Source organism: Cygnus olor, chromosome Z (assembly GCF_009769625.2).
Source record: "Cygnus olor isolate bCygOlo1 chromosome Z, bCygOlo1.pri.v2, whole genome shotgun sequence".
NCBI classification, from domain to species: Eukaryota; Metazoa; Chordata; class Aves; order Anseriformes; family Anatidae; genus Cygnus; species Cygnus olor.
Window position 1 is genome coordinate 68,339,440 of NC_049198.1, and position 25,779 is coordinate 68,365,218.

The 25,779-nt window shown below is 43.2% G+C and overlaps 1 protein-coding gene across 3 annotated transcripts in view; it reads left to right on the forward strand.

The window, feature by feature from the left end:
* The window catches only part of MOB3B (MOB kinase activator 3B), an 86,932-nt gene that overhangs the window by 44,516 nt on the left and 16,637 nt on the right, over nucleotides 1-25,779 (forward strand). The window contains exon 3 of one of the 3 annotated variants that reach the window (XM_040541527.1): nucleotides 22,839-23,041. The exons of 1 other annotated variant lie outside the window; for it this stretch is intronic. In XM_040541527.1, coding sequence (XP_040397461.1) covers nucleotides 22,839-23,041 — 203 coding nt within the window. Of the gene's footprint in view, nucleotides 1-3,309; nucleotides 3,726-22,838; nucleotides 23,042-25,779 lie in introns of those variants that run through there. One more of the 3 variants, XM_040541528.1, reaches the window with a different exon arrangement.

Consider the following 25,779-nt stretch of genomic DNA (forward strand, 5'->3'; position numbering starts at 1 on the left):
CTGAGAAAAAAGCTGTTCAGCGTGGCTCCTGCTAAGGCTGGTTTGGCTGCTCCAGGTTATGTGGACCACTGCAGCCATCTCACCCCTCACTCACTGGTGGTGCTGCACGAGACGTGAGTAGCCCCAGTCTACATGGCTGCATGTTTCATTTCCTCTTCAAGTAGTGAACTGTATGTGCATTGCAGTTCTTTGGTTCGCTGCGCCATGCTTTATCTTTTGTTCTTGAGGGTGTTTGCATGTGTTCACATTGGAAAAGGCCAGACCAAAAGTGAAGTTGGGGGCAGGAGGCAATGGCTCTGCAGGGAACTTATTTCTGAGCCTGAGAATGGCTCCTCTGCATCTCTGTGGTGGTTAGTTTCACCATTTCTGTGTTTTGTGGGCCACTGTATCCCTTCACACAGGGGACTGCAAATGCTCACTGCCTTAGCTATTGAATACCTTGAAGAAACAACTTGAAATCTGGATGTTATCTGGAATAAGGTAGCTGTGTTCCTTCCACAGCATTCATTCTCAAGGATGATGATACATCGAGGAAATGTGTTTGTGCCTGTATCGATCCACAACAAGTGGCAGAAAATAACTGAAAACACTGGAAGAACAGAACAAAAATGGATGCTTGTTGGCTTATCCTCTGTGCTTCAGTGGAGTGTGTGTGTGTGCTCTGATTCTCATGCTGCCAACTGTTATGTGTAGGTGGTCAGGAGACCACCTGACTTCAGGAAAATTAAAAGAAAAATTGAAAGCTTCAGTGGCACGTGCCTCAGAGCTTCAATAGGTCTGCCAAAGCAGAGAAGAAAAGGCTTTCATCTACCTTTGTTAATGTCCTGCAGCAATGCAAACAGAAATCATACTGGCTGCTGGCCTGCCATAGCTGTAATGCAAATACTTCTGTAAGCGTGTCCAACAGGAGATATGTCCCTAAATGCATTCTGGAGCTGGTGAGCGGAAGGGTTTCATGGTACTTGCGAGCTGTACTTTTCAGCCTGCTAGTGTATGCAGGCTTCTCTTTCTATGTGACTTGAGTCTTGCTCCTAAACCAGCTGTCCTGTGGCTGTACGTGACATATAAATCATATACCTTTCATGAATTTCAGAGCACTGTAGAGCTCCACCAGGTGCCTCTGTCTGATCTCAAGGAACTTCTGTGCTCCTCTGTTACCCCACAAAAGGCTGCTTGCTGTTTGGCTGTCAGCAGTGCGCAGGCACACAGCAAAGGCTGGGATTTCATTGACATTCCCATGCATCCTGGATGTCCTCCTAATATATGTAGCTGCTGGCATAATTATTTGTTTTTTTGTGTTTGTTTTTCCCCTAAGCTGGGTGGTTTTGACTGGAGCCTGTCAGCCAACACAGTCAAAAAGCAGCCAGCACTTAACGAGGAGACAAACCTTGCATCCTGCATATTGCCTTTTGACATTTGAAGCCAACAGATGAAGGCCAGTCTTAACAATGTAGCTGTGAAAGGACAAGATCATGTCTTTTCAAACTGCAAAGAAAAGATCTAATGAGTCACAGTGAGGTAATTAACTTCACTTTTGCCATCTACCAACCATGTTGACAGAACTGTCTTAATTTCCCTTCTCCTTGGCTGCTGGTCCATGCTGCTTCCATCTGCCTGAGCAGTGCACTGAGAGAAACTGAGCTGCTGTTCATGCCATGACTCATGCTAACGCAGGGTCCCCAGAGGAAGGCTCTGCAGCCTGACACTCGTTCTTGGGCTGGGATGTAACCTCTGTGTCACGGAGAAGAAAACTTACAGAAAAAAAATCTTTGGTTAGAGTAGGCAGTGTGCTACAAAGCTTTATGTGCAGCAGGACTGGAAATAACAAGTCGTTTTCAGCATTTGACACTGTTTGTATGAGACCCAAAGTCTTGTGCTAACACATTTAACTTTAAATAGTTCTTTTCATGTAGAGAAAACCATGAAGCCAAGGTCTAAGTGGTTTTGTTTTCTCAGAAGACTTGGCATAGAATACTATCCAGCAGAAGATGCACCACGTTTCATGTGTCTCCCTTTTCAAAAATTTTGCTTTAATTGGAAAATCCTCTGGGCTGTGGAGTCCTTGGGATGGTGGATAAATGGAGGCCTTGGTACTTGATGGATGACTGTTTTGTATGACTTAGAAGAAAAACCCAGCTTTAGAAAAGTCGAAGATTAAGACCTGACAAATGTTCAGAGCATCTGAGCAACTCAGCATGGAGTGGAACAGGCTTTACTGCTGGTGCTGACACAGAGGATTTTTGATTCTTTCCATCTCACAGTGAGTCACATGTCTGAGGAACACCAGGGGGGATGTGCCCTTTCATAAGCCTAAAAATGTATGGTGGAAACTTTTATTTTCTTCTCATAATGTGAATCAGTGGCACTTTGACTCATGAGAAATAAAAGGAAGGTTGCCGAGCCATCTGGAATCAGAGATGCTCAAGAAGGGAATAATCAAAAGTCTGTTAATAGTTGGAAGGGAAAAAGGAAGACAATGAACAGATTGTCTTTGAAAGACAAAACTCCGTCTGGATATGGAAAAAAATACCTTTACTTTTAAGAGGCAGATGTTCAGCTGAACAGAGAAACGTTATAGCTTACCAATAAATGTGTACTATCAACATTAGCATAGTGAAATGGTGGTAATGGTTGTTCGTACAGTGTCAGCTCTAATCAGCCATAATAGAAAGAAGTCAGCCCTGTGATAGATAAATCCCTAAAGCTTGACGCTAAAATACTCAACAACAGAGACCCTTCCAAACCACATGCTGGATGAGATCAGACCTTTTAGAAAAGTGCCAGTGAATATTTGGGCATTAAAACAATACATCTGTTTAGAATTTAAGTGCTTTAAAATTAGTAGCATACCATGGCTGCCTTTATTTTGGAGTTTCAGGGCTTGCTTCTGGATTATTATAGATACAATTTCTGAAGAGCCCTGTTGAACAAGGTGATTGTAACTGTTTCATCTGTCAGGTAAGAGACCAAAGCTCAGGTAATCAAAGTAGTCTATGTAAGTGATTTTTCTTGTATTATGTAGTTGTTCATTGGTGTGTCCAGAGACAGGTAGTATCAGGGATTCCAGATACTGTCTATCTGTTCCTAAAACATTAGCTTTTTATGTATGAATTTGGAGTAAACAAAACTCAAACTAATGACTTCAGAAAGATTCCAACCCTATGCATTTTTAGCCCTCAAATTAAGGGAAAAACTATGTCAAAGTTTCTGGAGGAGTTAAAATTGCAGAGCAAACAGAGGAAGGTTTTGCCTGGTTGGTTTTTTACTCAGGACTTAAAAGATGACAGTGTTTTGAATATTTTGTTCCAGAACCATGGATTTTGAGCACATGGTTTGCAGAAAAGTGGCTGTACAAGTTCAGAGCAGGAGTCTGTGCAGCCCAGTAGATGATGTCCTTGGAAGATGAATGCAGGAAAAGGGCCAGGTACTATTTTCCCAGCACTCAACAACTCACTTTTAGAGGTTCTCTCAGAGGTGTCAGAACACCCTTTGATCTGGGAGATTGTGGCAGGAATAAGCATCTCACAAATGGCAGTCCCACTCTTTTATCTTCCTGCTGATTCCCTGCTCTGCTAATTTCAGTTTTCTAATGGTTTGGGCTTTCTGCAGTTGAGAATTTCTGTCCATAAATTCTCCAGGTGAAGAAAGAAGTAGTTGGTAAGTTTGGCTTATAGCCAAAGATACATCCTTCCGTTCTCCTTTGAAGTGAAAATCAGGGGTGTAAAACTTTATGCCTGTTTTGTCTTTCATTTACACCTGCACTTCCTTGAAATACTTTATAGGTTGTCTTGGAATAGGCATATTTTAAAAACTCCTTATGCCACAGTAGCTGTCATATCCAAAGACAAAAATTCTGGAATTAAAACTAGTGCTTATTGTAGTCTTCATGTTACATACCTTGAGCTGATTGATTACCATTTAAATAATAGTTTGTATTTTTGCTGCAGAGACCACAAAAGTGTTACTTTCCAAAGGCACAGCAACATGAGTTAATAAACTCAGAAAGAATGGTGCCATTATTTAATTGCTTTATGAGAAAACAGCGTGAAAAAAAAAGGGGGGGGGGGAACAACCATGAAGCTTGTTGACCCAGAGGGATCAGTTATTATAGATTTGCAGACATTTGCCACCAGAATTGTGATAAAGTTTTGGTTTTGCATGTTCCATGCCACCTGCAGACGTTTGGGTTGCAGGGCACTGAGGACTTCCCTTTGAAGCTGCAGCTGCTTACCCATGAGCTGAGAAGCTTTACAGTAAAGCAAGTGATGATGTAAATATCCAAGATGAAAAAATTGTCTTGTGGAATGTAGCCTTCAGCTGAAATGAAGGATTTGTTTGTTATCTCTCCTGTCATCTGCCCGAGCTTATCCTAGCATGTCTCCGATTACGAGGGCTCGGCTGCTAACGCACACAAAACTTCTTTTCACTCCATTTAAAAATATTTCTTAACAGTTCCTTTTTAAATAGCATTAAAAAATCTTGCTGTTCTCATAGTAAGTGCTGGTTGACCATGACACCTCCTTTGATCTTTTGAGTAGTCTTTTACTTCAGGTGAGAAATTTTTATAAGGATAATTTACAAAAAATATCTTTGTTTTATTAGGATCTCGTTGTTTTGTTGGTACTGTGATTTCTTCTGACATTTTTTCTTTTAATCATCAGAGTGGGTTTTGTAATGGATACGTAAAAAATACGGAGGGAACAGAGTCGGGCTCTGACAAATGTCTTTGACTTCCAGTGAGATTTCTGAATCTAAAATCTGAATCTTCTATAAAACTTTTTGAAGGAAAAATGATACTATATTGCATAACTGGGAGCATTAAGCTAAGGATTTCTGTCACTGGAAATAATTCAGATTGTGAAGGCCAAAATGCACAGAAAAAAAAAAAAAAAAGCCCAGTTCCTTTTCCCAGCTGTGGTCTGAATTCTCTGCTTAACCAAAGCTGTGCTGAAATTTTGGGAAAATTTGTCCTACACACAAGTATCCTCAGACATACACCAGTACCATCATAGTGTACGAAACCTAGTTTAGGGTGAAATTGTGTGGGACAACAAAACTGGACCTTTCTGCTCCGTCAGGTGTACTGTGTTTGGCAGCCACGGAGATCTTGCAAAAAATTAGGGCTGCCTATTTAATCTCTTGCTTTATCCTGCAATCAAACCTGCAAAAGCTAACCTGAAATGGAAGTGGCTAATGAACTGTGCCTGCCTTACAACCTAGTATAGCTGGAGATATGTAGCTGTGGAGGTCACACGTGCAGTTAGAGGTCTAATTAAGGCATCATTCCTTCAGAGGATTCAGTCTATACACAGATGAGATCCTCTTGAGCCTTCTCTTCGTCAGGCTGAAGAGTTCTACCTCTCAGCCTCTCCTCATATGAGAGGTGCTCCAGTCCTTTTGTCATCTTCGTGGCCCTGCACTGGCCTCAGTCCAGGTAAGTCCATGTCTTGTACTGGGGAGCCTAGGACTAAGCACAGGACCCAAGGTGTTGCCTCCGTTTAACCTGCTGCCCGTGCTTTTCCTGTTGCAGCCCAGGATACTGCTGGCCTTTTTTGCCAGTGTAAGTGTCGAAGTGTCAAAGACTTCACTCAAGTCAAGGTTAACTACTTCCATTGCTCTCTCCTTATCTACCAAGCTAGTCATCTCACTGTAAAGACTACCAGTGATTTCCCCTTGTATACCCTTGATGACTACTCCTGATCACCTTCCTGTCCTTCACGTGGTTGGAAATGCCTGCAATGAGGATTTTCCCCATCACCTTCCCAGGGAGTGAGGGAGGCTGCCTAGCATGTAGCTCCCCACATCTTCCTTTTTGCCCTTTTTGAGAACAGGACTGATGATCACCAGCCATCAAGAACCTTCAGGAGTCTCCATGACCTCTAAAAGGCTATCAACGATGGCCTCGCAGTGCCATCAGCCGTCTCTCCCAGCACTTGCAGGTGTAACCTTTCAGGCACTGTGGACTTACATATGTCCAATATATTGAAGTGCCTCTGATCTGGTTGCTGCCGAAATGCTCCTTGCTTTTAACAATGGATGGCTGTCCCTCTCTTTGAAAACCCCTTGGGATATCATGTCTGATAGCGATTCGGAAACACCGGCAGCTGTGTTGGGAGACAAAAGGTGACTCTCTTGTGAGTGATAACACAAGGTGTAGTAATGAAAATCAGCATCTGTAGAACCTCCCAGAAAATATCTAGTTGTATATGCCCTTTGACTCTTGTTCAGAAAGTATTTCTTGTATGATAGACCCATCTCTTGTGGACAATAGAAAAAGACAGGATGGAAACATAGGCTGTGAATCAAATCACAAATCAAGGCAGAATGACTTAAAACTGAACAATTCCTTCCAGTAGTATAGGTGATTACAAAAAGTATTGAATATTGAAGATGAGGCATATAGAGATTAATTAGGCTTTTTTTTTAATTTCAGTGAGTATAATGAAAATTCATATAAAACCGTACTTTCATTTTCATAATATTTTCTCCTTGAAGAAAATGGCAGGAGCCATATCTTTCTTGTATTTCTGTTTCGGCTCTGCTGGCTGCTGTGTGTCCCCCAGCATTTTCCTTTGTAACATACAATTCCATGTGATCTATATCTAAATCACCCACGTATGAGATAAAAGCTGTGCACTTCTACCACCAGCTCTGTTCCCCTAGGACTGAAGTTTTAACTTGCAACCTGTTTCTCCCAATGTGAACCCAAACGGAAAGGAGTGCGTCTTCCATGTGAACTTCCAATACACGCTGCTGAGCGAAAGGGACGCTCCTTTCTTTTAAAACTTTCTAATGTTAATTCCTGGTGACTGGGGACAAAGAAAGGAGTGTAAGGACTCTCAGCTGTGGACTCCAGTTGCTAATGCACCCAAACAGCCTCTGCTGGCTTTGGCAGATGGTTCCTCTTTAGCACTGCATCTTTAATGGCCCACTTCCCCTTGTTGGCCAGAGACAAGCGACAGCTGTAAAATCATCTAATGGTACTTAGACATACCTATTAAACTTCCCATCTGTGTACCACATTTGAACTCTGCACGCTGTCTTGTTGCTAACATGGTTATCCCAAGAGAGACAGCCACAAAGAGCCCGATTTCTATTTAATTTATTTTTGAACATCAGATGATGTTCACAATCAGGTTTTGAATTGTCTTTTTACTTTAAAAATGTTCAATGTAATGCAGAAGCACAAAACATTATGAACACTGACTTCTAGCTTTGATGGTCTCAAAGGAAAAAAAGGAGCTTGGAGTAGCTTTTAAAATATCACTGCAGTATTTACTTCTGCCAGAATTATCAGAAATTATTACTAATTAGAGCATGTCATTTTGTGAATTCCAGACTTCAGAGACCTTTGAAGAAACCTTGCTTTCTGGATGCTTGAAGTGCACTGGAGGCAGCACATGGTACAGGGCAATGAACAGTCTCTGAATCCTAAGCCTGTACTTCTGGCAGCAAGAAAATTGTAGGGGTGTAGTAAAAAAGGAGAGCCTTGAACACCTCCAGGGATGTGGCATCCACAGCTTCTCTGGGCAACCTGTGCCAGTGCCTCACCACCCTCTGTGTGAAGAATTTCCTCCGAACCTCTCATCTAAATCACCCCTCTTTTAGTTTAAAACCATTCCCCCTTGTCCTGTCATTATCTAATTGAGCAAAGAGTTGCTCTCCATCTCTTTTTTTAAGCCCCCTTCAAGTACTGGAAGGTTGCAATGAGGTCTCCCTGGAGGCTTCTCTTCTGTTGGCTGAACACCCCCAGCCCTCAGCCTTTCTGCATAGGAGAGGTGCTCCAGCCCTCAGATCGCCTTTGTGGCCCTTCTCTGGACCTGCTCTAACAGCCCCACATCCTTCTTGTGCTGGGGGCCCCAGACCTGGACGCAGCACTCCAGGTGGAGTCTCGAGAGGGCAGAGCAGAGGGGGACAGTCACCTCCCTCTACCTGTTGGCCACCCCTCTGTTGATGCAGCCCAGGACGCAGTTGGCCTTCTGGGCTGCAGGCACCCACTGCTGGCTCACATCGAGCTTTTTGTCCACCAGAACCTCCAAGTCCTTCTCTGCAGGGCTGCTCTCAGTGAGTTCTTCTCCCAGTCTGTGCTCCTCTCTGGGATTGCCCCAGCCCAGGTGCAGCACCTTGCACTTGGCCTTGTTGAGTTTCATTAGATTCATGTGGGCCCACTTCTCCAGCCTGTCCAGGTCCCTCTGGATGGCATCCTTTCCTTTTGTTGTGTGACTGCACCACTCAGCTTGGTGTCATCTGCAAACTTTCTGAGTGCACTCGATCCCACTGTCCATGTCACTGTTAAAGATATTAAACTGCAGTGGTCCCAGGACAGACCCCTGAGGGACACTGCTCACCACCGGCCTCCACCTGGACATAGATCCATTGACCACCACTCTCTGGCTGCAACCTTCAAAGCCAACTCCTCATCCACTGAATGGTCCAGCCTTCAAATCCATCTCTCTCCAATTTGGAGACCAGGATGTCATGTGGGACCATGTCAAAGGCCTTACAGAAGTCCAGGTAGATGACATCAGTTGGTCTTCCTTTGTCAAGTGATGCAGTTAAACTACCTCACTTCACCTCCTGATACATAGAGACGTTTTTTGGTTCACAACTCAAGTTCTGATCAAGCTGTATAACAATGTACGCAGGATTTTCCCCATCTAGTTATTGTTCTTTATCCATTTTTGATGAATCTCCATGAAGAAAGTGGTCTCTAGATTGTGATACAATTATGCAGTTTACATACTAAAAGCTACTATTGCAATGCTGAGAGCGCAAATGATAAATGCATGAATTATTGGCTGGAAAGGGAAGCAAGGGGGAGGAGTAAATGGTTGAAATCTTGCACTGTAGGACTGCTGACAGTCAGCAGTGTTCTGCAGCCTTACATAGGACACAGAACAAAAACTGTAATTCTGCCACTGTGTAAAACCCTGCTTCTCCCACATCTGTTTGCACATCTCTTTGCATAGAAGAGAGGCATGCAGGCCAGCGGGGTTTGGTGCAGGCACATCGGGCAGTGTCTGGCAGCTTACTGCTGTTTGGTGGTGATGCCAGGCAGACGGACACACTTCCCAGCTCGGCACGGTGTGCCAGCTCTGACTTCACTTCGTAAAGAAACAGGTTGGGCATATGTACCCTAACAGTAGCAGAGTATGTGAGAGAAGTGGAGAGGTAGGTGGCAGTAAGTGCAATTTATTTGCTGTCCCCATGGGGTGTCTGCCTGGGCTGTAAGTTTTAGGAAAGACAGACAGACTGATGGGTGTTAAGCTGAAAATCTCTGTTAGATGTGGCAGCGTAATGGATCTTTTGAGTTATTAAGGTAGTGGCACACTGAGTGCAATAGCTTTTTTGTTGTCCTATCAGCATTACCTGTGTTTCTGATACTCATGTTAGACTTTCAAAGGAGGTAATAGATAAGAAATGTTACAACGCTACACATGTATGCAATACATGTTACAACGCTACACTATGTTTGCAGTAGTAGGGCATCCTATGTAACTTGTACTTGTCACCTCATGTTGTACACTAAGATTACTTTAAGAAACTTTGCGATTTTACAAAGGTAAGTCTTCAGCTGCCATCACACAGTGCAGCAGTTCCTCCAGTTTTACAGGGACAAAGCAACCATCTTGTTAAAGAATTTTTTGGACTTCTTGAAGGACACCTGCCCCTTTTGATGTATTCAATTTGTAGGCAATTTGTTTTGCCACTGTAAAGGACAGGTGATAAGAACATTTGTTTGATTGATTAATTGTTTTGGGGGAGGCAGCGTTCTTTTTTGATGCTTGGACATGTCCCAGGAATCACAGGGAATTTTGTCCAAAATAAATCATGGGCTTCCATGCTGACTAATTTTGTCACTTCTGGAGGAAGAACTGTCCTTTGGCATTTTATGTGGTATCAAAATGGGAGCTCCAAAGAGTCTTTGCAAAAGCTTTATGTGGAAAGTCTCAGTGCAGAACAATTATTCTTTTTCTTCCCGGGGCTTGTATTTTTTGTGTAGAATTACAATTCTCCTTTTTCCAAATCCTGTGATGGAGCACCCTTATTTTTTTCCTTCCATTTCTGAGTGGGGTGCATTTATCTACATGGATCACCCAGAAATCATAAACCTTTTATTTTCAGTGGATTGTAGAAGCAGTTAAATTTCATGGCAATTTCAGTGTGCACAATAAGAACAAACTCATGGAATCGTTTGCAGTCTTGCCAATCCTCACATTCAAAGTATGTAAACCAGACCCAAAAGCACTTAAGAAAAATTACTGTTGGTTAGTTTTTTATGTCTTTTGTCAGACTGAGATGTTCACAGTTTCTAAACACATTTCTGGAATTGGCAAGGTGCCCACAAATATCTCAGCTTCATGGACTGATGCAGCTTTTATTCTAAACCAAAGCTTCCTGCTAGGAAGGAAGAGAAAATGTTACAGACTATGCTGCTTCGTGATCTATGCACAGGGAGAGCTTCCTTTTATTTATATTTAATATGCTCTTCCCCTAGCATGGTTGTGAAGCAGTACTCTCCGTAGCAGTGCCAAAACTTTTTTGGGACTTAATGTGGGTCTGAAGGACTCTCACTGAGGGTCTGAAGGAGCTCTGAGTGACGCCATCGCAGAGTTTCTGGTAAAGGACGATCCATAGCAAATTCCAAATGGATGAACACAGAGTGGGGGTCAGCGTGATGCCTCTGCTCGTCAGTCATCTTGCATGAGAACTCATTCATAAGTTAAAAGGCAACCTTCAGTCTGTCTTAATAACAGCAAAAGGAACACATTTTTTAAACAAATCTATTTTGTTTGGTATTCTGGATACCATCCTTAGTGTTCCATGTTTCAGACTTCTCAGCAGAATCAAGAAGACTCACACTTTGCAGTTAACTTTGTGATGCGTATATTTGTGTATGTGTCTGTATAAAATCAGCCCAATTTTTCATATAACCAAATTGTTCCCAGGGCTTAAGTGCTACAACAGAAAATATGCCAGTGTAGGAACAGTTGTGATGGCACCATAAGAGTTTCCCATGCTCACCAAAGGCAGCACAATCTCCTAAGCTCCTGAAGAGGTTTAGGGATGAAGTCAGTTGTTCATGAATGTCTTGCAGCCTTTGCAGTGTTTGGATGCTCACCAAGCAACTACCTCGGTCAGCACTTGTCCAGGGAGCAGTCCCACTAAAAAGTTCCCTGAATCAGGAGCTGGAGTGGAAGACTCTGTATGGTGATGCTTTCAAGGAAAAAATAAACAGGCTAACTCTGACCTCATGTCCATGGCAAGCAATGCAGTTGTATCCATGGGGTTCAGGGTAAACTTAGCTCAGTTTCCTTAACCAGAAATTTGGAATTTCTAAAGTCAGTCAGAATGTATAACAACATGCCGTCCATACTGACGCAATGCTGCTTTTGAAGATTTTTAAATATTTTGTCATTTTTCAGTAACACAAAAGGTGTTATTTCTGAGAAATGAGTGAATTCCCAACCATAGTAAAGCCAGAAAGTATGACTTGATACAGAAATTAGTGAGTGAATTTCTGTGCAGCACATATTGAAGAGCAGTACACTGCAGCATCAATCTGTTAGGGGCAAATGGAGTCCCCTTTCTCTTCCATACCATTTGTATTCTGCTCAGGCTTTTACCCTCAGTGTAGCAGTTTTTTTGAACACAGTCTGTAATAATTATTTTTTGAGTGTCAGTGTATTTCCCAGCACAGATCCACGCTGAATCCCAGTGGTGGACCACAGACACTCCTCGGTAAGTTTCTCTTTTCCATACGGTTAGGTGTTAATTCTTAAATACTATAGATTAATTCCATGCTAGATCCCTGCTAGCAGTTAGGTCTAAGGGAATGCACATGCCTAAAGAATACGTTGTCTAAATGAGCAGTTGCTTAGTTGGTATTTATAGGAATCTCGTTCTGAAGGTTCAGTGAGCCTATGTGTATTTGCGTGTTGAGGCACTGTATTTCAGACGTGTAGCACATCACTGGATCTCTTCCCATCCTTCTCCACTTTGCATGCAGAAACCTCTTGCAGCGCACTGACGAAGCACACTATGCTATTGTTAAAGATCAAATATTTTGCTCACTGCTTTTCTCTTGTCCTGACTAGGAACTATGCAATCCTAGTAGAGAAAGTCAAGTATTTGGTCCTTGCAGACCATCAGTTTTATCTCATTGCAGTTACTAGCAATGAATTCCTTGCTCTGAAAATATATGTGTATGCTGACGTTTATTGTTCTCCGAACAGTCCCACTTCCATGACCACGCTAAGCTTTTGCTTTCAGCAGAGCTACATCTGCTTCTGAGTTCATCTCAAAGATAGGAGGAAAGAAAAGGGCACAGTGCTGTGAGCATGTGATCTCAGGAACCAGTTGGTATCTATCATGCGTCACAGGTGGAGTTCTCCAGTTGTAAAACACACTCTTAACAAATTGCACCCCATTAGACATTATTTCCATAACATTCAACTTCCTGGAACATCAGTAAAGGATCAGTTGTCAGGCTGCCCTATTTGCCAGCATGAAGACCTAGAGTTTTAAGAAACATTCAACTGGAAATCCTCACTGGGGCGAGAGGAGGCTTCAGGAAAATAGTATTTATGTTGTCTTCAGGTTTTCAGGAATCAAAGATTTGAACAGCTGTTTTGTGAGTAAGCATGAAGAAAATAACAAATCAGTGGGTTTTATGATTTATTCGTACTTTTTGTTCCAGGGAAGAGACAGGTTGAGCCCAGCATCTGCAGATACTCTTCAAAATACAAAAATGAAACCTTTTTGAAGGTCTGCTCCAGCTGCTTGACCTGTCAGACCTCTGCTAGTGGGTGCATGCCAGTGAAATGAATCTGTAGTGGCTTGGAGCTCCCTACCCAGTTCTTGGTTGTCTTTTTTTTTCTTTTTTTTTCAGAAATACACAGCAGACATCACTCCAGGTGCTAGTGTAGTTATATCTTCAGCCGCACTGTCAGATGCAAGTGCTCTGTATCTTACCTAGCTCATTGGTACTCGTATCCTGAACAAGGAGACTCAAAACCTGTGAATGCTGCAGAGGTGGCAACTGGAACCTGTGCTATTGTCTGCCTTGAAGATGTCTCAGGATAATTGCTGAGCCAAGACCACACTCTCTCATCATCCTGCCTTGCAGACAGGAAATTTTAGGTGTCCAGGTACATAAAGCTGCCAACTCTTTGTCAGGTTTTACACACAAGTTTTATCTGTACTTCCACATCTTAGTCTGTTTTCGGGCTATGTTAGTTACAGCGTGACCGTATAAATCTCCATAAACCTAAAAGGTGATTGATGTTGAATACCATATGAACAGTGGCAGAGATCATGTACACTTACATTAAACATATAGATAAAAACGTATAGACTTTAAAAGAGTAGACATAAGATGAATGAATGTTTCCTCCTCAGATGATTAATGTTAAACAGATAAATCAGTCTCTTCAGCAATAAAGTGAAAAATGTTTAGTTCTGTTGCTGAACTGCAGTAATTACCCTTACTAGACTAAGTGCACTTAGTCTTACTGTAGGTTTCTAAAGCTGTGCTAAAAAGAACAACAACAAAAAAACCACTATATACATCACTTTCAGTTAAATTATCCTTGCCTAATAAAATCAACATGGGGATCTGAACAGCTTAAGATCTGACCAGTTTAAAATAGAAGGTAAAAGGAAATGCAGAAGCGTAAGTGGTATCTATTGTGTCTGTGAAATGGAATGGAAATAAATGGTCTTGTGTACACAGAAAAAGGATTTTATTAATTTGTGTGGAAAGCAGATACCGTAAAGAGACATACTTTATGATTTTGTTTTTGCCCTTCTTTAAGCTTTTCAATTATGAATCTTAAGGTATAATGACTGTTTTCTTCTACATGAAATAAAAGTAATGGAAGTTGGAAAGAGAGCTTCAAGGGAAGGAAACAAAAGTAAAATAATCTTTGCCTTATTTTCCTTTCAGTTCTGTGGCATTCACTAGGCATTAAATGGAATAGCAGAAAACGTTTATAGGCAGTTTTCAAGACCCCAAGAAGAGTTTATGCAGCTATAGCTGTTGCAAAGTAGAAATGTTCTTTATATATTAGTTAGAAGGTCTGTCAGTGGCTCCCATTCTGATGTTGCCCATGATTAGTGGGATCTGAGGTGTTTCTGCTAAAGGTGGTGTTCAAAGCTGTCAAAAATCTTTCATATTTCAGGCAGTGGTGAGCAGGAATTGAACGCTGGGGGATGAGTTAGGGAAGGATGGAGAGTGCATTAAACCTGTAAAAGATCTTTTAAAGAGAAACTTTTACTCTGCTGAAATCGGGGTGCATCCCATTCACAGTTGAATTTGGTTATACAGCAAATCAACGTATTTTTGGCCAGATATGTTTTAAATTACTACCTTTATTTGTTATGTTTGAAAAGTTTTTGTCCTGTGTGTCCCTTTTTGATTGTTATTGATGTATGATTTTTTTTGATTGTTATTGATGTATGTTCATTAAAAGCTTTGACTAGCGCATTAATCTTGCAAAAGTGTTTGGTTAAGGTCAAATTAATGCAACTTTTCAAATTAATTCTGTAATTGTCCTTTGCTAGTGACATTAGAATATTATTATGCTGCTTAGCTTCGTAATGCTTTAAAGGAAGGAGGATGCTTTGCTCTCTGATTCTTCAGACCCATTTTCAATGACGTTAGTAGTAAAGTTTCATTCAATTTCCAGGTACCAGCCAGAGCCCCAGGCATTTCAAGAGACAGATCTCACCTATTTATGACCTATTGGAAAAATCTATTTAAATCATCGTTGCTTCTTTGTATGGGCAATAGTAGGTTTTGCATACCTCATAAACCCAAGGGTTGTTGGCCCATGCATTGAGGGTAAACGTAGTCTTATTGGGGTATATGCAATCAAAATACTCAGGTTCTGTTTGCATGACTTAGTTCCTATTGTGGAATTAAACTGGATCTAAAACCTGTTAGCAGCTTTTTCACAGGCTTCACAGGGTGAGCGTGCATGGCTGTGTTTGTGTGTGGATTTGTGCTTGTAGACGTAACCTGAAACCTTGTGTGTGCAGGTAGAGCTTCGGAAAGCACAGTCATCTCTGAGAGTGGAGTCCAGTGTGCTCTGGTTCCTATTCCAGCGTGATGGAAAATGGGCTTCCTTTTATCTGACAAACATGTTACTGCAGAGAGCAGGAGCACTCCTGAGAGCAGGACTTTACCCACATTGGTGTGTGTTTACAGGGGAGGAGGGAGGCAGGGAGAGGGAGGCCAACCTCTTCTATGGAGGCAGTTCTGAGAAAACAAGGGAAGGAGAATTTGGGAGCACGGAGAGGTCCCAATAGAGCAGGGGAAGGGGCTGGGGGCAGCGGGGGCAGCATTGCTCAGGCTGAAGCCTCAGACCTGTGCACAGTGAGATTCACACTCGGGCAGGTGGGTAGGGTTGGGTTGGTTCCTGTCTCTTCAGCTGGTGGGTCCATTCGATTTTACAACACTTTCAACAGCTGTAAAAACAGAGTAGTAAAAAACATCTGTTACGTTACCCCCGGATGTGGTGTTATAAAGGCATGAGTAGTTAAAAGCAGTTTGGGAAGCCCTGACTGACTCTTGCTTGCCAGCCTGTGGATTTCTCTCCCAGGACACCAGGCTTCACTCGAAGCTGCTCTGTTGTAAGTCAGGGTTAACTCAAGCAGAGTCAGGACACAGATTTTGTTCTGCTTTCACTTAGTTTTCTGGACCAGGACTCCCAGTCTCCCACTGAATTTCCCTTGCATGCTGCTGTTTAATTCTCTTTCCCTGTCTCATGGGAGAGAGCTGCGTTTTACTGCAGAGAAAAATTACTTCTTTAAAACTTACAAATTTTTTTTCCAAAGAACTGTCAATATACACTGAAAATACCTTTGTGCAGGTAATCGATTCCTAGCTCAGCTCAGGTATCAGAGGATCAGAAAATGTCTCGCCCTGGGAGAGACACAAGGGCTGGGATCTGAGTTGTTTGTGCTCTCTCAATGTTTCTCTTAGTGGTCCCCTGGAAAGGAATTGAGCACAACAGTCATTTCAGAGAGCAAACATTGCTTTAGTGATATTAACCATGTTGACCTTTCAAATCCAGTGACTTGTTAATGTCACGTTGTAGATTTGGGCAGGTGTAAGGCCTCTGCTTTTAGTTAGATGCTAGAACACAATGTGTGCTGGGGACAGCAGGCGGTTCTGTCTTAGTGCTTCTCCAAGACCATGCTGCTTGCTGCTTGCAGTAATGCTTCACATTGCCTCTTCTTACTGCAGGAGCAAGCCCAAGAGGGACCCTCGGAACAGCGTGTCCTTGTGAAATGAATGGGAGACCAGAATGTTTGTTTCCTGAAAATATCAGAAGTTAGTAACAAAAATGAAAACCATGCTGGGCAGTGGTGTACTCAGCATGGGATGCTGAAACCACGTCATTACCCAGAAATTGTCAGGCTGTGGTAGGTGCAGTAGGGATGAAGCTGTTAACAGACCTGTGCCAGGTGGGAAGGAGAGTTTTTCCACTGATGCTTTAGTCAGGCTCCAGTGTTTTTGTACTTTTTTTTTTTTTTTTAACATTGACTCAGCACTTTGCTAAATTCTCTTTTCCCACCCTAAGCTCTCACGTGTTACACTGCCAAATGACTGCAATTTCTGCCCCAGAAGTGGCTGCCTTTTGCTGATCTGTAATATAGCCCCTGCTAAGGCAGGGAGAGCCATAAATTACTCTAATGCATCTCCAAGCCTGTTTTAGACTCTGTGTCTATTAATGCCATACACAGTTGTCCAAATGCAGAGCTCCAGCAAATCTCATTTTGTTTCTATGGTGAAGGTGGCTCTTCCAGGGCAGACAGATGTGTTTGATGAGTTGCTCTGTCACAGAAACATGATTCAGCTGCTTTTTATGGCCCTCGGTTTCCTTATCGCCTTGCGGGCCTGCAGATCTGTCCTAATGGGTTTCTTGGCCCGATTGTCGGCTGGAGCAGAGCTCACCTTGCCTGGGACAGGCAACAGGAGAGCGTCCAGTTCAGGTGGTTCGTGTACTTAGGTATTTACATGCCTCTAAGACACCTGGTGGAGTTAATTAAATGGCAAAATGTACTGCCGTCATCCACTTGTTGGTGTACAGCAGAGGAGAGAGCTGCTGGATGCTCTGGCAGTGCAGTTTCAAAAATTCTCTGATGCGTGCTCTTTTCCCCTTAAACGGCCCTTTTTAAAAACAGTGGCATGTTTTTAAGCAGCATTTGCAGTAGTATATTATCCATCCTTTTGCTGATGGAGAAAGGAGTCCCCCTTCTTTTCCCATATGCGTGTTTTTAAAAAGAGAATGAATTATGACTGTGGCCTGCTTAAGGACTGTAAAACGCACCATGCTATTTCTGTGCACAATTGCCAAAGGGCTTACCATCTTCCCTTGGGTAAAGCGAGTCTTCAAACCACGCAAATACAGAAGGTCAGAAGTGCTCGTGGATCTGGCATCGCAGAAGATTTAGCTGGGGCTGCGTTTTCGTTGCAAGCTGCCGGCAGGAGCGTGAGCCAGCCCAGAGCCAACGGCAGTGTTGCAGGCAGAAAGGCCGAGCAGCACAGCCTGTTCCTCAGCGCAAGCTTCCTGAGACTGCACGCGTTTTTCCTCTTTCCTAGAGAAGAAAAAAGAGGCAGCAAGGAGAAAAATGCATCATGACTTTCTTCCTGTGGTGCTCACCTGCTTCTGGGGGAGGTCATTACACGTGTTGAGGTGAGGGGAGTCATGATGGTTTTGTGTCAAAGGAGACAACCTCTGTGCCAGTTGTATTCATCTCAGACCCTCTTTTTGACCTTTTAGACCCTTTTTGACCCTTTTAGACCCACCTAATTTAGTTTCTTTAACATTTGGTCTCTATCTGTCTCTCGTCCCACCGATATTCTGTGTCACACAACGAACAGGTTTTGTATTGACAGGGTTTCATCACGACATGAAAACATCTCCGTGTTTTAAACCAACAGACCATTAACTCACTGGTGGACACTGCACAAGCCCTTTTAGCAGATAACAATAACAATACTGCTTTTCTAGACTGAGTCTCCTGGGAGGTGGGCCTTGGCAGTGTCTGTTGTTGCTATGTAAGTGGATTACTCACAGAAGTAAGACCATAGGCCAGTAGTGTCAATACTGGGCTACATGTCCACTTGCTGGAAGGGGATTAGGTCTGGAGGCTCACTCAGGCAAAGAAACAAATCTGCTGATAGAAAATTAAGAAAGGTAGGTAGGGAACAAATAAGACTGTTTTTGAAAAGAAGGGGAAGTCCTTTTTTCCAGTGGAAGAGAAAGTGTTAAAACTCGATAAATCGGGTGAGTTGAGCTTTGGAATTTGCACAGAGTCCTGCTCATGTTAGGTGTAGCCTTTTCTAGCAAGTAAGGAGAATCACAGAATCGTAGAATCATTTAGGCTGGAAAAGATCCATAAGATCATCAAGTCCAACCATCACCTGACGCTACCAAGTCCTCCACTAAACCATGTCCCTGAGCATCCCATCCACACGTCTCTTAAATACCTCCAGGATGGAGACTCCACCACCTCCATGGGCAGCCTGTTCCAATGCCTCAACACCCTCTCCATAAAGAAATTCTTCCTAATTTCCAACCTGAACCTCCCCTGGCACAACTTGAGGCCCTTCCCTCTAGTCCTATCACTAGTTATCTGTGAGAAGAGGCCGACCCCCAGCTCCCCACACCTTCCTTTCAGGTAGCTGTAGAGGGCAATAAGGTCTCCCCTGAGCCTCCTCTTCTCCAGACTAAGCAACCCCAGTTCCCTCAGCCGCTCCTCACAGGACTTGTGTTCCAGGCCCTTCACCAGCTTCGTAGCCCTTCTCTGGGCATGCTCCAGGGCCTCGATGTCCTTGTAGTGAGGGGCCCAAAGCTGAACACAGTACTCGAGGTGCGGCCTCACCAAAGCAGAGCACAGGGGGGGATGATCACCTCCCTGCTCCTGCTGGTTACACTATTCCTGACACAAGCCAGGATGCCGTTGGCCTTCTTGGCCCCCTGGGCACACTGCTGGCTCATGTTCAGGTGACCATCAATCAGCACCCCCAGATCCTTTTCCTCTGCACAGCTTTCCAGCCACTCTGCCCCAAGCCTGTAGTGCTGCATGGGGTTGTTGTGGCCAAAGTGCAGGACCAGGCACTAAGCCATGTTGAATTAGCAGAAAGGCCAAGGAAGGGAGGTGGGAGCAAGGAGGAGGAGGTGGCTGTTCTGTGGTGTTCTGGTGCACCTCCTTTTCTGCAAGAGGAAGCTGTTGTTAGCCCTGGCAAGCCCAGCACATACGTGGTTATCACCACACTGGCCACGTTTGCTGCTGGCTACGCTATACCTGTCTATCCTCCACTGAATTGTTTTCCATTTGCATGTATAACCCTGAAGTAAAGGAGCTTACATGGTGTGACTGGGATGTTTAAGAGTGTTTGCATAACTTGGCACCTTCCTGGGACATTATCAGGAGCTCTGGGGTTTTGAGCTCCAGGTCAACAAAGAGGATCATCCTGTTACATTCTTCTGATACAGCAGCGCTGGGTCTTAGCCTGCAGAAGAATCAAAGCTAACAGTTCATGCATCCAGAAATATGTTTTTTGTGTTTTTTTTTTCTTCCAGCAAATAGCAGCTAGCTTAAAAAAATTCACTGTCATCTCTGTATTCCTTTGCCTTTTAATAACATGGTTTAGCAATCTAATTTGATGGTTTTGCATTCTGTCTGTATCACCTTGCAGATACCGAGACAGTCATCTTTCTTGGAAGCACTCAGACTTAAATACTTGGACCATGTTTTTTTAATTCTTTTCAAATTTCCAAGAAACAAATTATGAAACACGGACTGCATGCTGAAAAGGGTTTGGAGGGGGTGAAGGCAAAGGCTACTGCTGCTCAGCTGAAGGACTGCTGGCTCCTCAGCAAGTCAAGGATCTAAATCTAAGCTAGTCATTTCCCAAGGGTCACTGGTAATGATTGCACTTGGTACTTGACTTATTTATAACAGTTGCAGTGGGAAGAAAACATTAGGCCAAATTCTGACCTCAGAATATAAATCTGGAACCAGCTCACTCTGATTTTTCAAGTCTTGATGGCATTACTTTGGATTCATTTTGCCGTAACTCAGTTCAGGATCTGTTCTGTTGTATTAGGTATGTTTTTTCCTTTGAGATGGCATTTCTGCCACCCTTCTTGTCTAATTTCATGGACTGCAATGATCCTTCTATTGCCAGTCTGATGTCTTGGGCTCGCTTTTGGCAGCTGTGGCAGCAGTGGGACCTTCTTCATTACAGTGTTGTTCTTGCAGTCCCGGGGATGGACCTGCTTGTTCTGCACTTGGGGCGTGTATGTTCTGGCCTAGGAAACTCTGCCCTCCTTGCTCAGGTCAGCTTGCAGTGACAACATCAGGAACTCCCCCCGCCACCCTTTTTTTAAGTTTTACATATTTTTTAGAGGGCGTCTTTAAAATTCTGGTTTGGGTAGATGAACAAAACTGTAAATCAGGCTGCTGCTCTAGCTGTTCCTGAAGAAATATGATCCACCTGGTTAACTAACTGGTGTTTCTGTTACATCTTTTGGATATATTTATTTTGCCTTTGGAAATGACAACCCACTTTTAATAATACTGGTGTTTGGCTAATTGCGTGGGGTTTTGATTCAAATATTTCCAAGACAGCTGTACCTATTGTGATTTCTGTAGCTTAGGGATGTCTCAGATCATGGCTTGAGCATTTAGGCCTCCTCCTCCATGGCCTGAGATACTAGCTGTGGCTTTGAGATGAATTAATTCCTATGAATGGATGTGACAATCAATAGCAAATGTTTCTGAAGGAGGTAAAGTAGCTGTGCTTCAACAGATGCAGTTATTTCTCTGGGCCCTAGTTTGCGCATCAGGAGCAAGAAGGGCTGTATTGAGTCTTTGAAGCTGCCCAAAATTATTTCTAAAGGATTTGCCTACAACGAGCCAGAACAAGCCAAAGAAACCAAGGCACTTTGGCACACATTTGTACCTTGGTGATGGCAAACGTGGATGTAGTTCAGGGATATCCTGAGTATTTCTGTCAAATGAATAGTGGGAGTGAACTCTGCCATCCAGTCTTGTCCTTCCCACTTTCCATACCTTGTCCCTCAGTGTGGTAAACTGAATTTCATTCATGGCTTGTACATTAGTTCTGCTTTGCTGGCCTTTGTTACTGCTCAGGAAACGTGTGAGAGAAAGAGCACCAGAGCTTCCTTGACGGCTCTCTTGATTTCACACGCTCAGACCTTTAATCCTGCGTATGCTGCAGACTGGGGTCTGCAGTCTTGCTGTACTTATTCGTGTTGTACTGTGTGTAGGCTGCTGTGTGCATAATATAAAAGGCTGTTTCGTTTTAGTTTGACGGAATGTTCAGTTCTTCCAGATGACTAAGAAATTATTAGTATTAGTTGGGCCTAAACATAGTTTGTGCTCAGACCTACTCCTAGTCAGCATGGAGCGTACCTTTAGGGTCTGCCCGCTGGACTGACGCTGGGACACATCTGAGTGCCGATACTTCCCCACTTGTCTGTTTACAGGCATAGTGCTGCTCACATCAGCCATGGATACACCCTGGGATACCGACATGTATGGGACCAGGGAGTCCAGAGGAAGGTGTGTTTTCCTGTTGTTGGGACCCAGAGCGATACAGCCACACCTGATATTTTATTTAAAATTCTCTTTTAAGCAGGGAAATTCTCACTGTATGTCCTCAGTTTCCCTGGGCCATTTGTGCATTAATTCACTAGTCTCTTAGGAGTATTGAGCAATATGTAAGAGGATACTAAAATTTTAAAACCATAAAGTTTGGTATAATGTTAATTTAATATCTCCATCTTCTTTCTGCAAATAATAAACATTTTCCTTGTTGAGAGCATGAGCCAGATTTCCAGTGGTTATGGAGCTGGTAAGCTGTGAGATTTTTATTTTTTTTTTTAAAGAAATATTAATTACAGTTATGTAGTTCAGATCTGACTAAAACGTGGAATGTAACATAAAATCAGGAGGATACGCAAAAAAACAAAGTAGTAGTGGAGTTTTGAGGATGCCACTGAAGTCATCATGTCCAGGGCACAGCCATAGAAGGAGATGAATCCTTCAGGGTTTTGTGGCAGCTACATGATACACGATGCCATGTGAGATAAGTCTCTAATGAAGGGGAGTGTTCAAGGCACTGTTTGTGCTACATTGTGGATGCCTGGCAATTTACTTGCAAATCTTACTTTTGCTGCTGCTTTGGAGTCTCCAGCTGCAGACTGGTCTAACTTACAAGCTATTTTGGGATGGTTGTTTTTGTGTACTTGCAAAAACATGCAGATCTATGAGCTTTTCTATAAAACAGCAGTCATAGCGGCACACATAGCTGAGAGGAATGTGAAAGCGAAGGGAATGGTCCTTTAATCTCTCTTCATTATTAAATCTGACATGGTGAACATGCCAGTGTTGAGTAAGATGGGCAGAAGACAGTCTATCACTTCTAGGACAAACTCTGTCTATAAAAGTATGTGAGAGCCACCTCAGGACGTAAAGCCATTGGTGTTAATGAGGCAGCGTGCAGTCCAGTGAAAATCACTGAATGTTACAACACGGGCTGTTCCTCCGTTAAACTACTAAGGGAAAAAAGATCCAGTACCTATTGGTCTTGAGCCATTAAAATGCTTATGTATCTGGTTACCTTTGGTGCTAGCAGTAAGCTAAACAGATGCATGAAGTGATCTCATGGGTTGGAAAGGAGGCCCAAGAAGTCATAGCCTCTTTTGTAGTTACAAACTTCTGCTTTGCTCCAAAGCCATTGTCGTGGGAGGATGACAGGATGGTTGTGACAACCCTGCCTTCTCTATTCACAGGTGTTCCTTTTCCAAAGAACTTCCTTCAGATCTGCAAGAAGATACTCTGCCGGCTTTTTCGGGTGTTTGTTCACGTCTACATTCATCACTTTGACCGTATCATCCTTATGGGGGCTGAGGCCCACGTCAATACCTGTTACAAGCATTTTTATTACTTTGTGACAGAGCTCAACCTGATAGACCGCAAAGAACTAGAGCCTTTGGTAAGTGTGAGGTCTGGGAGAAAGCTCTAGGAAATTTTACAAATGCCCTTCACTGAGCCTTTCCCACACTTGTTGAAGTGGGTTTCCTCTGGGGATAAAGTCTGTGGTTGAACACAGGCAATTTAAAAGGAAGAACTTTGCCTCTGACCACAGATCTGTTCCATCTGCTGCAGCATTTGTGGTGTGCTCAGTAGGCTCAGTCAAAAGATAAAAATGCAATGTGTTTTGTATGGAAAAATGCAAGGTGGGGAATGCTGTCATTTGAAATTAGAAATTCATTTTTATTCTGCTCCTTCCTGTACTATATGTTTTATAGAGAGGTTTTTTTGTTTGTTTTTTTCACTAGTTAGTGACAGCATGGTTCTCATAGCAGTCACCTGAATACATGTGAAGGGAACAGTGGTCTGTATAAAGGTGAAATGGTTTTTTTTTTTAAATCTTTAGGTAGGTGTTTGTGAAAGTACTGAGTGTGTTAGATCTGGATCTAAGTGAAACAGATGAGGTGAGACAGAGGTTCAGACAATTAACAGCATAACAAAACCAGACACTTCCTTTTGGCCTGAGGTGGATCAAAATGAAACTCATTGTATCCAAAAGTAAGATTTAAGAAATGGAAACACTTTTGGTGTTGCTCATAAATGCAAATAAAATAAAAGTGTAGACAGAGAAGTAAAAGTATGGGACAATTCAGAAAGCAGTTGATGTACAAACCCTCACTGTGGTGGTTTAGCCAACTTTAAAAGGGGTCAGGGTAACATTTCTCCACAGGTCAGGGTTTGGAAAGTACTGTATCATACAGCTCATCTATGCAGTGCTAGAACCACTGGGATTTCTTTTCCCGCAGAAGCACGGAACAGCTGAGGCTGGCTGGCACCCGTGGACACCCTGTAGTCCAGCCCACTCCTCTGAAGGCAGTGTCACCTACAGCAGGTTGCCCACGACCATCTCCAGGCAGGTTTTCAGTCATAGGGGCACATAAAGGCACATTGCAAGGAGATGGTATTAAATATTCCCGGAAGTGTGGCAAAGTGGTGTTTCTGTGGGATTTTGAGCTGTTGCAGGGGTGGTACGTGTACACGCTGTGTAATGACTGAAGCCTAGCAGGAGAGCAGGCTAGGAATGTGCTCCAACTGGTGTGTGCTTCCCCCTTGCCTTCCAGTATTCCCTCCCTTCACAAAACTACCCTTAGTGCTATCACAGGATGCAGCATTATGAACTTTGCTGGGCTTCATGTTCTTCCAGAAAACTGCTTCACCTGCACTGGGAGGGCACCAGCTGACAAAGCCCTACCTGCTTCTTCCATCTCCCTGTCCGCCACTTGGGTGGGTGTCAGCAGCGTGGAAATGCAGAAAAAAACAACAACAAATGTCTGTACTTTTGTCTTCAGCTGGTCACAGAGAAGGGGAGGAGCTGTCAAACAACAGCAGACTTTGCAAATAATCTTGAATTCTAGTGTGGTAGTTGAGGACAACCTGTGCCCTGCCAGGTTCACCATGGCAGGAAATGAGCCTACATTATCTCCCTTAATTAGAAAATAGGCCAAGAGCTGATTAAATAAAAAACAGACTGCCACATGCTTTAATAAACAGGAAGGCAACTGACTTATCAACGTATCTTCAAAAAGGGAGAATAATGAGGGAAGCAGGCAGTAGATGAATAGTAATATTAGCCTGCTGGCAGGACTTACTCTGTCTGTTTAAAACAGATTTTATCAGCCTTCTGCAACCCCGTGCAGCAGCTGTAAAATCAAATGAAGCAAATGAGTCAAATAGGGTTCCCCCCTTCCATTCAGGAGTTGCATAGCTTCAGTTGAAGTGGGGGCTGTAGTCTAAAATGCTCCTTATCTTTTTCACATCCCCAAGGCTGTGTTAATTTGACAGATCCCTGAGTCTTTCACAGAGCTGCTTTGGGAGGAAAAAAATGGAAGCTGGCACACTTTCTGACCACGCAGGTGGTCCTGAAGAAAACAAGGCATGGCCAGTTGGTTAATGTGGGAGGAAATAAGAAGTCTGAGGACATACCTGGCCTCTTGCACCGTTGACAGGCAGACAGGCAGTGTACACCGTGAGAGGTCTCAGAAGACCCTTGTGGCATGTGTCCATGGGGAAGTTATCAGGAAATAAACAAAGGTCTGAATTTAGGATGTGGCATCTGCTTTGTACTGGCTCCGAGTGACTGATTTTATCCTCCACTGTCACAGTTCACCTTAGTTTACCTCTGAACCTGTTTCGGTGGCTGAAAGTAGTCTAGTTGGGCAATGTCCATGCCTTCATTCCATTCTCACCTTATGCAGATGCTTACACAGGACGCTTGAAACACTTAATCTAAATGTGCTTTTTAGTGGGACTCTTAGTGCAGCTCCAGAAGCAGTAATGCTCTTCTGCTTTTTTCTCCTGCACTCTTCTTTTTAAACAACTGATTTCTTAGCATGTAGGACTTAAGACCACGCCAAAGCACCTTGTAAGCACATTGTGAGCAAAACAGTCCTGAGCTGGGGAATTCTGCTTCATTTTTTGCCAATTAAAAAAAAAGCTTTTGATAACTATTATGGACATCAAGGGGGAAAAAAAGACTAGTAATTGAACAAAGCACTCAGGAAAGAAAGTCCTTCATCCCCAGGCTCAAATTTAACAGAAACCTTCTCTCCCCTCCTCGGAGTCTCCACTCACTCTAGTTTTGCCACGTTACACCCAGACATTGCCAGTCCCTTTGGTGAGTGAGGGATGATGCAGGAGGTT